The sequence below is a fragment of the Tamandua tetradactyla genome, chromosome 15 (assembly GCF_023851605.1).
Source record: "Tamandua tetradactyla isolate mTamTet1 chromosome 15, mTamTet1.pri, whole genome shotgun sequence".
Lineage (NCBI taxonomy): Eukaryota > Metazoa > Chordata > Mammalia > Pilosa > Myrmecophagidae > Tamandua > Tamandua tetradactyla.
This window is the reverse complement of record NC_135341.1, coordinates 34,016,308-34,030,301: the sequence shown is the minus strand read 5'-3', so window position 1 is coordinate 34,030,301 and position 13,994 is coordinate 34,016,308. Positions and strand designations below refer to the sequence as shown.

Genomic DNA, 13,994 nt, shown 5'->3' with positions numbered 1-13,994 from the left:
CCCCGACCCTCCGCCTCCAGAGGCGCGGCTGATCCATCACAGCTGCTGCTCACCCTACTCCCGGCCCTCAGAATCGTCCGGCCGGCTCACAGGGCCCCACACACCCCTGCTGGTTCCTCAGCGCCCACGTGTGAGCTGCCAAGTATTTGTCACCCTTAGTTCAGACAGCGACCTCCTGAGCGGTAGGTCAGATGAAGACGGCTGGGGACACAGGGATAGAGCAGACCTGATCATTTCTTTATTGGAAGGGGTACGCATTGTGTCACCCTACAAGCCTGTGAGCCCAGCGAGATTTCCAGCTGAAGATCCAGTTGTTTATCTTTGAGTTCGTAGTGGCCCTGGATAAAGCCACGGGTGTGGCAGTTCCGCCAGCGCCAATAGGCCTGGATGATGCGGGCGGCGCTGACCAGGCGGCAGTACCGCCGGCGGACGCGCCACATGCGGACCCAGGCCTGCAGCCGCACCGCCGCGCGCTCCTGCTTGGCATAGAACTCGAGCGCCGCGCGCCGCCGCCTCTCCAGCTGCGCCGCCAGGTGTTGGCGCCACCAGCTCTGGATGATCCAGGCCCGGAGGGCCGCGTGCAGCAGCTTCCTGCGCACCAGGGTGCCGCGCCACCAGGCCTGGATGGACACGACCGCCGCCTCTTTGGTTGGGATCTTCACTCTGGGGTCTTCCGAGGGAAAACGAGGACACTTAGGACACGCAGGAGACGGCACAGTTTAGCCCCAGGCTGATCCTCTATCAACAGTCGCCCCTTCCTCCAAAATTCAGGAGCTCTGGGTGTCCTGCCTTGGCCTCTCTCTGGTTACTGGCAGTGGACACACGCCTTGACCCCTGAGCCTCAATGAACCCATCTGTGAAATGGGCTACCCCAGCACCTGCTGCCTCACCCAGTCTTACATGGACCTGTTTGGCCAGTGTAGGCCGGAACCCCAGGATTCTGCATCCTGACTGGGATCCAGTCCCTTCCCCTGAGACCCCACCCACTGCTGGGACATGGCATCCTGTGTGCCCCCTGCCTTCTCACCCCGGACTTCAGAGTATTAAAAGATTCTTCCGGGGAGGGGGGGGGAGGGGGGCAAGGGAAGTTCAGTGGTAAAATTCTCGCCTGCCATGCTGGAGACCCGGGTTCGATTCCTGGTCCATGCACCTCCCAAAAACAAACAAAAAATTCAGCAAATGGTACTGCAATAACGGGATACTCACATGGAAAAAGAATGAAATGTGACCCCCACAAGACAGCATACAAAGAAAAAAGAATTCTTCTGCCACACACACTTGTTAAGTTTATCCTTCAGTCCACACATCCGTGAGTACAAACACACACTCACAGACATGCACACGCTCTGGGCCTGGGCTTCGCAGACCTCGGCTCTTGCTCCCCCAGGCACATTTCCCCCCCGCTGCGGCCCCAACTCTACACGATCTGGGTTCAGGCCCCTCTGCCCGCCTCCTTGCCCACTCCACATCTCAGCTGGATCACAGGTCACAGCTTAGAAAGGGAATGGAGGAAGGGGACAGCCCAGGAGGGCTCATCCATCTCCATTCCAGCTCTGTGTACAGTGACATTTGAGCGGTTTGCCTGCCACACCCTCAGTTCATAGCTGTAGTTCTGGTGTAACCTGACAATGGCCCTTTCAGCTCACTGGAGTGTCTCTTTTTGGATGATAAACAACATGGTCACCGACTTCACAGCGCTGGACCTCTGGGGTCAGCGATGTCTCAGGTCAGGGCTCCCCAGCACTGTGCAGCCTGAGGCATCTGGCCACGGGAGGGGGAGGCAGAGGCAGGGTGAGGGGGAGGGTGCGGGGATGCAGTTGCTCCCTCTTCTCTCCTTGGCTCCTTCGAGCTCTGCTCTATGCATGTGATTTCATCACGACAGAAAGGGTTTTTCTGTCCTGCAGTCGGGGCTTGGGGAGGAAGCCTGGGAGAAGGTGAGTGTCCTCCCCACCCCTCAGAGCCAAGTCAACGGCAGACCCGGCTTCCTGCCTTCCCTGGGGCCGCAGCCGTGGAGGGGCCCTGCCTGAGGTCCCCACGGGCAGCGTGTCTTACCCTCCCGGCCAGCGGGAGTGGAACTGTCTCCTGTTCAACACTGAAGGCTCATGACTAGGGATAAATGGCCCCAACCCCCATGTCTGCCCATTTCTAAATTACCCATGGTGAGGGGCAAGATGATTCCATGCCCCTCAGGTCTGCACGTCTCCAGCTGGGACCCCGACAGGAAACGTAGAGGAGGGAGAGAGCAATGATGTCACAAGGGCAGCTGTGACTTAGGCACCCGGATGGCTCCGCAGGTGAGCCGTTCTAAAGGAAAGCCAGAGGACCTGCCTTCCCTGCCAGAGTGACCAGACGCCTGGTGAGAAAGACGACACCCCAACAAATGACACTTGACAGAAAGGTGTAAAACAATACTAATTAGAACCTCCTGGTTTTCATGTAATGAATTTCAGTTCATTTAAACATAACAGTTAAAATCAGTGAGTTTGTTCTCTATGTACTGACACTGAAGGGAGTCCAAGGTATAGCAAGTTGAACAAATCAAGGCCATCTCAATATATACACCTATTTATACACATGTGCTATAAATGTGTTCTTTTAAAAGAGGGATTAGAAAGATACACTATAAAATTTAACAATGATCATCCCTGAAGGACAGGAGAATTGGGTGACAGGCTTAAGTCCCTCACCTTGGCTGAATCTCCGGTGTTTGTTCCATCACAAAGTGCTCCATGATGAGCTTCCTGGGCAAGCAGGACACCCACAGACCTGAAAACCAATGAAGATCCAGGACCAGCCTGGCCCCTTCTCAGGCTCAAATACCCTCAACTTCTCTCCTGTCTTCCTCTGCTCCAGAGGGTTCCCAGGCCACAGTCAGGAGAGGGGTGAGGATGGCTGGTGCAGAAGCTGGTTCAGCTCTGCCTGCTCCTGGCCTCAGAAGACCCACCTAGAAGCACCAAGTCAGTGCTGAGTAGAAAGGTCCAGGGGTTACTTTGAGGCCCTGGCTCCCCCTCAGACTCACAGCCCCAAGGGTCACTGAGGAGTGACCTTTATATAGGATGAGTATGGGGTCAACAGGAAGCAATGAGGGCAATGTAGGTTAAAAGAGACCATTTGAGCCTGGAGGGTTTCTGTAGTAATTTAAGGGGACAAGGGACATGGGGGAGACAATAGTAAGTTGGAAGCCATGGGAAGTGATAGGTACAACATTTGAGTCAGGGAAGGCACAGGAAGTTTCCCTTTGAAGATGGAGGCATTGGTCAGGTCCTAGAAGACCTACATCAGTTTAGCACCCTCAGCAGTCTGAATCGGAGTCGTCCTAGAGACTACATTCCACTGCCCGTGGTAATAACAAAGGATGACCTGAACCCAACTCCACAGATATGAGACTGAGGCCCAGGGACTCCGTATAATTCATCCTGGTCTCACAGCTGACCAGTGAAGGGGCAGCATTTGGTCCCAGCTCTGCCCCACTCAGAGGCTTTGCCCTAGATCTCCTCACCATGTGGACTCCAGTCTCTCCGTGCTTTTCCAATGCTTTTGTGGCTCATTGTTTCTACAAAACTGTCAGCTATCCAGGATCAAAAATGCATTAGTGGGGCCCCTTATCTTGGGGTTTGTTCATATGAAACTTAACCCCACAAAGGATAGGCTAAGCCTTCTTAAAATTAGGCCTAAGAGTCATCCCCAAGAGAACCTCTTTTGTTGCTCAGATGTGGCCTCTCTCTCCAGCCAACACAACAAGCAAACTCACTACCCTCCCCCTGTCTATGTGGGACATGACTCCCAGGGGTGTGGATCTTCCTGACAATGTGGGACAGAAATCCTAGAATGAGCTGGGACTCAGCATCAAGGGATTGAGAAAACCTTTTTGACCAAAAGGGGGAAGAGAGAAATGAGACAAAAATAAAGTGTCAATGGCTGAGAGATTCCAAACAGAGTCGAGAGGTTATCTTGGAGGTTATCCTTATGCATTAATTAGATATCACCTTTTTAGTTAAGGCATTATGGAGAGGCTGGAGGGAACTGCCTGAAAATGTAGAGCTGTGTTCCAGTAGCCATGTTTCTTGAAGATGATTGTATAATGAAATAGCTTTCGCAATGTGACTGTGTGATTGTGAAAACCTTGTGTCTGATGAATCTTTTATCTACCTTATGGACAGATGAGTAAAATGCATGGATTAAAAATAAATAAATAAATAAATAATAAGGGGAACAAATGTTAAAATGAATTTAGTAGATTGAAATGTTAGTGATCAATGAAAGGGAGAGGTGAGAGGTATGGTATGTATGAATATTTTTTTCTGTTTTCTTTTTATTTCTTTTTCTGAATTGATGCAAATGTTCTAAGAATTGATCATGTTGGTGAATATACAACTATGTGAAGAAAAACAAAGAATATTCATATTGTACGTTGATTGGTTTTATTGATAAAATTTTTTTTAAAATTCATTACCGGGTGCATGGGTGGTCCAGTGGTAGAATGCTCGCCTTCCATACAGGAGACCTGGGTTCGAATCCCAGACCATGCACCAAAAATAAAAAGTCATTACCCAAATGGAAGAAGGCAGAACTGAAAGAGAGTACGATCTGTGAACAGAGACAACGCTCATCCAGAGGGAGAGAGCAGCAGTTGCCAGCTTGGGTCTGTGGGCAGAATGGAAGCTTTGTAGATATGGAAATGTTCTGTAATTTGACTATGATGGTGGTCACAGAGGTGTATAAACTTTTCAAGAATCAGTGACACTGTATGACACAGGAAAGATAGAGGATAAAGACTGAAACAGTATAACTTAGCAGTACCTACAGTGGACAATGATCGTGGTTAAAGGCACAAATATTAGAATGTATATGCATGAAGAAGAACAAATGAATGTCAAAATTGCAAGGTGTTGAAAATGAGATGGTATACAGGAAAAAATGCAATCAATGCCATCTAGAGTCTACAGTTAACAGTAACATTGCACTCTGCTTCCACTGAATGTAACAAAGGCAATATGCCAAAACTAAATGTCAATAAGCAGGGAATATGGAGGAGTGGTGTGGGATTCTTTGTGGAAGGAAAGAAAATGTTCTCACATCGATTGTGATGACAAAGCATGGCTATGTGATTATACTGGGAACCACTGATTTTTCACTTAGGTTGGATTGTATGATGTGCGAATAAAACTGTTAAAAAATTAACAACGAGAGGGGGTGCAAGGGTAGTTCAGTGGTAGAATTCTCGCCTGCCATGCAGGAGACCTGGGTTCGATTCCCAGTCCATGTATGTCCCAAAAAACACAAAAACAAACAAAAAACAAAAAAACAAATTCAGCAAATGGTGCTGCAATAACAGGACACTCACATGGAAAAATAATGAAATGTGATCCCACAGTACAGCATACAAAAAAAGAAAGAACAGCGAGATACAGGTGCTGGAGAAAATGTGGAGAAAGAGATGTACCTATTCACTGTTAGGGAAGCAGCCCCTCTGGAGGGCAGTGTGGTGGCTCCACAGGTGCCCAGGGGGTGGGGTTGCCATATGACCCTGCAACTCTGTTGCTAGATATACACTTGGAGGAACTGAGAGTGGGGACATGAATGGACATTTGCACACTTGTGTGGTGGCAATATTGGGGATTCACAATGGATGGAGGTGGCCTAAGGGTACAACAACTGAGGGAAGGAAGGGGGAACTATGGTGTATACATACAGCAGACAACTGAGCAGCTGCAAGGAGTTATGCGGCATGCAACTAGGTGAATGAACCTTAAGGACTGTATGTTGAATGAAATGTCAGAAACAAAAAGACAAATATTCTCACACCTCATTCATATGGACTAGCTATAACATGCAAACTCAAAGAATTAAAGTCAAGAGCATGGATTAACAGGCTGGGGCCTACTGTAAAGGCTCCTAGGCTGTAAGCTCTTACAGCCGTCACATCTATTCCCAAATTATAACTGTTATCTCTAAATTCTGAGATGCTGAGCTATTTGTGTATAGCCTGGTTGTTCCCTGGAACTTTGTGTATTTATGTGACATTTGACACTCAGAGTTAAGCTCTGAAGCTACGAAAGTCAGCATTATTCCATACAGCAACTGTTTAAAAGTTGAAAAATTGATCAGACTTCAACTAGAAATATGAATGAAACTGACCTGGATAGGACTAAGGTAAATCAGAATACAGGGTGAAGGATATTGTCTATATTATTTCCATGTGCGACCAAAGGCAGAAATGTTTATTTGGTGTAAAATTTATATTTTTGCTAATGCACTATCTGGTGTGGCTTGTATGGTCAGTTTATTTGAACATTGTGATTGCATGGTATCTTGAATAGGGAGTGGGATCTTGTTGGTTTGTGTGATGCCCCAATATACCCAAGAGTAATTTAGGCAGAGAATAAAAAGAATTTGCAAAGTCCCCTTAGGAGAAAAAGGAAGAAATATGACACTCCTCCACCTGGGAAATTCCTGACATTTTCCCAAGTATTAGGGACAACCAATTTAGTAGGCCAAGCTCTCGATCTTGAGAACCTCCTTAGTGGTTCAGATATAGCCTCTCTCTCTAAGCCAACCTGATAGGTGAACTCACTGCCCTCCCCTCTGTGTGGGACATAGTAAATCTCCCTGGGTATAAATGTCCCTGGCAACGCGGGACATGACTCCAGGGATAAGCTGACCTGGCATCATGGGATTGAGAAAGCCTTCTTGAACAAATCGGGGGAGACAGAAATGAGACAAAATAAAGTTTCAGTGACTGAGAGATTTCAAATGGAGTCGAGAGGTTATCTTGGAGGTTATTCTTACATAGATATCCCTTTTTAGTTTATGGTGTATTGGAGTGGCTGGAGGGAAGCACCTGAAACTTTTGAGCTCTGTTCCTGTAGCCTTGATTCTTGAAGATAATCGTGTAACTATGTAGCTTTTACAATGTAACCACGTGATGGTGAAAACCTGTGATGGTGGAAAAGGCTGCTACTCCCTTTATCCAGGGTATGGACAGCTGGGTAAAAAAATAAGTTAAAAAAACCATTAAATAATTAGGGGGTGGATAAGGGGTAAAAAAAACTTGGGTAGATTGCAGTATTAGTGGTCAATGAGAGGGAGGGGTAATATGTGTGGGATGTATGTTTTTATTCTTTTTCTTTTTTTTGTGGAGTGATGCAAATATTCTAAAAATGATCATGATGATGAATACGCAACGTGATAATAAAAAAATCGAATGTGATGATGTAATGATACTTTGAACCTTCAATTGCATATTTGGATGGATTATATGTTATGTGAATATATCTCAGTAAAACTGCAATAAAAATCAATGAAACATGCTAAGATGACTAAATATTAATGTGTTTGTAATTCATAACTTATGTATGTGCAAAGCCAGGATAAAAAAGCTATATCCGTCTTGTTATAACTCAGAGATCCTCCTACTGGGTTCCGAGTTTGTTTGGACTGGTAGGGGAGGGATAAGGGCCCCAGTGCTCCAAAGCCTCAGGGACCATCCCACGCCTGGAGCTCAGGGGAAGCTCAGGGGACCCAGGGGGCTGGAGCCCATAAAGGAGGGCTATCCAACCAGGGAGGCCTCGATGTCCACATTTCTGGGATAACACATTTAAATATCAAAACGTCCAGGTTGAAACAAAATATTACAAAGCTTCCAAGAGGCAGTGTAAAAAGGAGCAGTGTAAATCTCCCTGGCAACACGGGACGGGACTCCTAGGATAACCCAAGACCTGGTATCAAGAGATTGAGAAAGCCTTTTTGACCAAAAGGGGAAAGAGAGAAATGAGACAAAATAAAGGTTTCAGTGGCTGAGAGATTTCAAATAGAGTCGAGAGGTTTTCCTGGAGGTTATTCTTATGCACTATAGAGACATCCCTTTTTAGTTTATGGTGTATTGGAGTGGCTGGAGGGAAGTACCTGAAACTGTTGAGCTGTGTTCCAGTAGCCTAGATTCTTGAAGACAAAGTGTATAAAGATATAATGTTTACCATGTGCCTGTGTGATTGTAAGAACCTTGTGTCTGATGCTCCTTATATCCAGGGTATGGACAGATAAGTAAAAAATATGGATAAAAATAAATAATAGGGGGGACAAAGGGTAAAATAAATTGGGTAGATGGAAATACTAATGGTCAATGAGAGGAAGGGGTGAGGGATATGGTATGTATGAGTTTTTTCTTTTTTCTTTTTATTTCTTTTGCTAGAGTGATGCAAATGTTCAAAAAATGATCATGGTGATAAATATACAACTATGTGATGATATTGTGAGCCACTGATTGTACACCATGCATGGAATTTTATGTCAAGAATATATTTTGGGGGTGGGCCACGGTGGCTCAGCACGTAAGAGTGCTTGCCTGTCATGCCCGAGGACCCGGGTTCGATTCCCGGTGCCTGCCTATGTAAAAAAAAAAAAAGAAAGAAAAGAATATATTTTTGTATGTTAAGTTTTTACAATAAAAATTTTTTTAAAAATAGCTTCCTCGACTTTGGGTATCTGTAACGCCTGAGATTCAAAGTTAGAGTTCTGAGACTCTGAAAGTCAGCATTACTCCATACAGCAACTGTTAAGCTGAAAAAGAAATCAGACTTCAATTGGAGATATGAATGAAATGGACTTGGTTAGGACTAAGGTAAATCAGAACACAGGATAATGGATGATAGTGACTGTATTTTAAAACTTCAACTTCTGGGTAAAACCAAAGAAAGAGATGTTTATTTGGTACAAAATGTATATTTCCTTTAGCACGCTATATAATTTCATCTGTCTTGTTTATTTAAACAATATAATTACATGGAACCTAGAATAAGGAATGAGATCTTGTTATTCTGTGCAGGTTGATGTAATACCCCAATACATCCCAGAATATTTGGGGCAGAAAATTTAAAAATATTTGCAAAGACCCCTTTAGAGACTTGGGGGAAATATAGAACTATTAAACTTCCCATCTCAGGAATTCTTGATATTCTCTCAAGCACTAGGGACTCCCACTTTAATAAGTCAAGCCCCTGATCTTGGAGCTTACCTTTATGAAATGTATTCTTGCAAAGAAAAATCTAAGCCTACTTATGACTATAAGTCACCCCCAGAGAGTCTTTTTGTTGCTCAAATGTGGCCTCAGTAAGCCAAACTCTGCAAATAAACTCACTACCCTCCCCCCTTTGTGGTACATGACTCCCAGGAATGTAAGTCTCCCTGGCAATGTGGGACAAGACTCCCAGGGATGAGCCTGACCCTGGCATCGTTGGATTGAGAATGCCTTCTTGACCACAAGGGGGAAAAGAAAAGAAATAAAGTTTCAGGGGCTGAGAGATTTTAAATAGCATTGAGAGGTCAGTCTAGAAATTATTCTTATGCATTATACAGATATTCTGTTTTAGTCTGTAGTGTATTAGAACAGCTAGAAGGAAATACCTGAAACTGTCGTACTGTAATCCAGTAGACTGGGTTCTTGATGATGATTGCATAACTATATAGCTTTCACAGTGTCACCATGTGATTGTGAAAACCTTGTGACTGACACTCCCTTTACCCAGTGTATGGACAGATGAGTAATAAAATAAAGGCAAAAATAAATAAATTATAGGGGGATAAAAGGTATGTAACATTTTGAGTATTCTTTTTCTTTTTCTTTTTCCTTTTTTCTTGGAATAATGAAAATGTTCTAAAATTGAGTGTGGTGATGAATGCACAACCATATGATGATACTGTGAGCCACTGATTGTATACACTGGATGGACTATTTGGTGTGTGAATACATCTCAATGAAAGTGCATTAAAAAAAATAGCTTCCTCCAGATCATGCACTTCCCAAAAACAAACAACACAAATTCAGCAAATGGTGCTGCAATAACAGGATACTCAGATGGAAAAAGAATGAAATGTGGCCCCTGCCATACAGAATATTAATTAATTAATTTTTTAAAAAAAGCTTCCCCAGGGTTCCAGTTTGTTTTGTTACCTGCGAAAACAAAAGGACTGGAATTGGGTCATGAAGATGGGAGAATAAGCCACTCTGGCATTTTATCCTCCCACAGAAGCAACAAACAAAATCAGGCAGAACATCTTCTCCAAGTTGTAGAAAACAGTAAAAAAAAGAGTTACAGTAACAAGACAAGCATTGAAAAAAGACTACTTTAAAATGGTGAGACTTCTTGACACCCTTGCTACTTCTTCTCCCATCCCCTCATCATCTGGGCACAGAGCCAGCCTACACTCCCAGCTATTGACCCTAATCCTGGTTCCACAGGAAACAGTTATCCTTGTACACACATTGGGAGCATATATATATCTGTGCCAGTCTGTCTGGTGGTAGCCTGAACGAGTGAACCAGGACACTCATCACAGGCTTAACTTCCCAGAACTTGCCCTGCAAGTAGAAGGCAGCTCACACAGAAACTACAGTGGTCTGTAGGAGAATAGCCAAGTAGTAACCAACTAGGGCAAATGTTTTCTGACAATGGGACATACAGTGCAGTTCCCAGGACTATGAAGAAACACTGTTTCCTAGGAAAGAGGAACCATTCAGATCTATGTAAACAGGGACCATTCAGATTTATGTAAACAGGGGAAATCCCAGGGCCATGCATACACAGAAAGACCAGAGAGAATCCCTTGCTTTTGCCTCAGTCTACTCTCTAAATTTATTGTTAAGAGAGCTAAACTCTGAAGGAGAGCACTTCTATAGGCCACTCTGCAGACTGGTAAAGGTGATTTCATCTTTATCTTTTTCATTTTTTTTGTTGTTGTTGTCTACTCCGGTATACAAGGAAATCTCTGCTTTAATACTAGCTGGGTACAGGCTTAAGGAAAAGATGCCTCAATGTCCAAATTTCTGGGATAACACATTTAAATATCAGAATGTCCAGGTTGAAACAAAATATTACAAAGCTTCCAAGAGGCAGTGTAAAAAGGAGCAGTGTAAAAAATCAGAAACTTTCAATGAGGTAGACCAGAGCTTGGACATAACAGACAAAAACTTTTTTAAAAAGTCCTAAATGTGCTCAAAGATCTAAAGGTATGCATGTACCAAGTATTAAAGGAAAGCGAGAAAATCATCGAGAATGTCAAGAAAGGGAAAGAAATCATAACAAGGAACTAAACAGACCTGAAGATCACAATTACAAATAAAAGCTTCCCTAGAAGGACTCAACAGCAGATTGGTGCTAGCAGGGAAAAAATTAGTGAACTTGAAGATAAGAAATTGAAATTATTCATTCTGAGGAGCAGAAAGAAAAAGAATGAAGAAAAGTGAACTCAGCCTGAGAGATCTGTAGGACGCGATCAAGCACACCAGTGATGCATTGTGGGAGTCTCAGAAGGAGAATAAAGAAAGGAGAACGAATATTCAAAGAAATGATGGCTGAGAAACTTCTCAACTTTGATTTTAAAAACACATCCAAGACCAACTCCAAGCAGGATAAACCCAAATAGGTCACACCAGGACATATGATAATCAAACTATAGAATGTCAATGACAGAGAATACTGAAAGCTGTAAGAGAGAACTAATGTGTTACATAGAAGGGGGACTCAATAAGACTAAGAATCAATTTCTCATGGGAAACCATGGAGGCAAGAAGTCAGTGGAATGACATATTGAAAGTGTTGAGAGAGAAAAAAAGCCAACCAAGTAGTATAGTAGAACTGTCCTTCAAAAATTAAGGAGATTTGAAAATTTTTAAAAATAAATGAAGGACATTTGGAAGTGGATGGTGATGACGGTGACACATTATTGTGAGTATAATTAAAAGTGCTGAATCATGAATGTGAATGTGGTCGAATGGGGAGGTTTGAGGCTGTGTATGTTACTGGAATGGAAGTTAGAAAATAAACATTGGGCTGTGTAACACAGTGAACTTTGCTGTGGACGATGGACTGGGGTTAATAGTACAAGCAGAAGAATGTTTTTTCATGAATTATAACAAATATTTGACACTACTACAAGATGTTATTAATAGGGTGACATATAGGGAAATATATGCCTAGTGTAAACCATGGACTTTAGTTAATAGTGCTGTTTTGATATTCTTTCATCACTTGTAACAAATGTTCTACACCAAGGTGTTGGTGGTGGGGTGATAAATTGGAATCCTGTATTTTATGCACTGTTATTCTTTAAACTCACAACTTCTTTAATAAAAATATTTTTTAATGAGAGAGACATTGAGACATCCCCAGATAAACAAAAGCTGAGGGAGTTTATCACTGCTAGACCAGCACTACAAGAAATGATAAAGACAAGGAAGTTCTTCAGGTTGAAAGGAAAGGACCCAAGACAATAGATGGAAGTTGCATGAAGAAATAAAGATCTCTAGTAAGGGTTATGACATGAGTATACATAAAAGCCAGTTACATTGTATTTTTTGTTTGTAACTCCACTTTTTTACTTTCTGAAGTATCTAAAATGCAAACACATTAAAAGTAATATTAGAGAGTATTGTGGGCAAATGGCAAAGAAGGAAGCTCCAGGAATGAATCTGTCCACAGGAACAACTATCAAACAGACAAGAACTGTTTGCATCAACTATTTTGAAACTCTTGCGTCTACGAAATCACTGTTCAATATTCTGGGAAGAAGGAAGAGGCTGATAATTTTCAGAAAATACTGGTGAATTTCATTCTCTGTGCAGTGGCTACCATCACCCCAGCCTGGCGACATGCAGCTCTGCAACATTCAACCCAGGTCCCGTTGCTCCCACTCCTTTTCCTCCTCCTCCACCAACCTTTCTAAATTCCCCTCACCTTTGACTAGCATCTCTGCTGGTATAGGTCACATCTTCCTGGATGGTGCAGGGGCAGCCATCCAGATCCTCATCCCTAAGGGATACAGTTCCCTGTTGCCATGTACTTCTTGGGGTCATGGTTGCTATCCCTTTCCATTTATTGCTGTACCTTGGGCAGGGAGCACAGACAGGTGTCCCTGTGAACCACCTGAGCAGCATTCCCATGGTGTAGCAGCAGCTCCGCCTTCTCCTGATGATCAGGGTTAATTATCTTTGCTGGGATAGTAACTCTTTCCATTACCTGCACAGGAAGTCTGGAGTGACGAGGTCACAGCCATTGATTTCGTTCAGTGGGATTCCTACTGTGATCCTTGATGAAAGTCTTTCCTTCCTAGACACTAGGACCTTCAGTTAGACAGAGCTTTAGAATGAAGGGACAGAAGCACAGATTCCCCAAATGGGTAACTGGGAGGGATGGTAAGCAGGACCTTATCACTTCTACACATTGGTTCACAAGCATCTAGATTTCACCTATTAGAGACTCAGCACCATGGAATGGCATTGACTTGGGGCATGGACTGGCATACCATAGCCTAAATAAAGCTTACTGCCTATTTTTGTATACCCTATGAACTAAAAATTGTCTCTTATATTTTCAAATGTTAGAAAGAAATCTTAAGAATAATACTTCATGCCATATTCAAATTTCAATGTCCATAAATAAAGTTTCACAACCACACATTTGCCTATATATTGTCTATAGCGCCCCTCATATTACAACAGCAGAGCTGAAGAAGTAATGGCAGAGACCATACGAGGCACTCTCATCACGTCCCACTGCTGCTCGATGCACAACAAATAACTGAGGGGCAATTCTAACTCAGCAGTGTTTTAAGTGCCAGACATATCGCCATACTGTGACTTTTTTTAACAGCTCATACCCAACATGTCAAAACAAGAAGAGAAAAGTGGACTTTAAATGTCATGCTTTTAAGACACTGTGATATGTACATTATTTTACTGACTTAAATGGCAAAGCAATATGTTTATTAGGCAATGATATTATATACAATACAATGTTATGCATTGACATATCTGACTCAGCAATCCACAAAATTCCTAACTTACAGGAAAAGAATGATCAGAAAACTTAGAAATTTATAAATGGAATGCCTTGTCACAGTAGAATTTATTCACAAAAGTAAAAAATGAAAGTGAAGCTGCAAGCAATGTAAATTTTCAAGTGGCTAACTTGTTAGCCAAGCAAGGTGAGCGGTGAATT

At 43.2% G+C, this 13,994-nt stretch overlaps 1 protein-coding gene and 1 long non-coding RNA gene across 3 annotated transcripts in view; one reads left to right on the top strand and one right to left on the bottom strand.

Moving 5' to 3' along the window:
- Window positions 1-216: 216 nt before the first annotated feature.
- Window positions 217-2,334, bottom strand: LOC143657114 (IQ domain-containing protein F5-like). Of its 2 annotated transcripts, none has more exons than XM_077129123.1 (2): window positions 2,155-2,334; window positions 217-692 (listed from the first exon to the last, which is right to left on the bottom strand). In XM_077129123.1, the coding sequence occupies exons 1-2, from the start codon at window positions 2,179-2,181 to the stop codon at window positions 231-233; spliced, it is 489 nt and encodes a 162-aa protein (XP_076985238.1). In that variant the 5' UTR covers window positions 2,182-2,334; the 3' UTR covers window positions 217-230. The 2 variants fall into 2 exon arrangements, with proteins under 2 accessions (XP_076985238.1, XP_076985239.1); XM_077129124.1 differs by having other exon boundaries at window positions 217-670; window positions 2,155-2,287.
- LOC143657115 (uncharacterized) overlaps window positions 2,280-13,994 on the top strand; it is a 27,397-nt gene continuing 15,682 nt past the window's right edge. The window contains exon 1 of the long non-coding RNA XR_013162748.1: window positions 2,280-2,356. This is a non-coding gene — a long non-coding RNA (uncharacterized LOC143657115). The remainder of the gene's footprint in view (window positions 2,357-13,994) is intronic.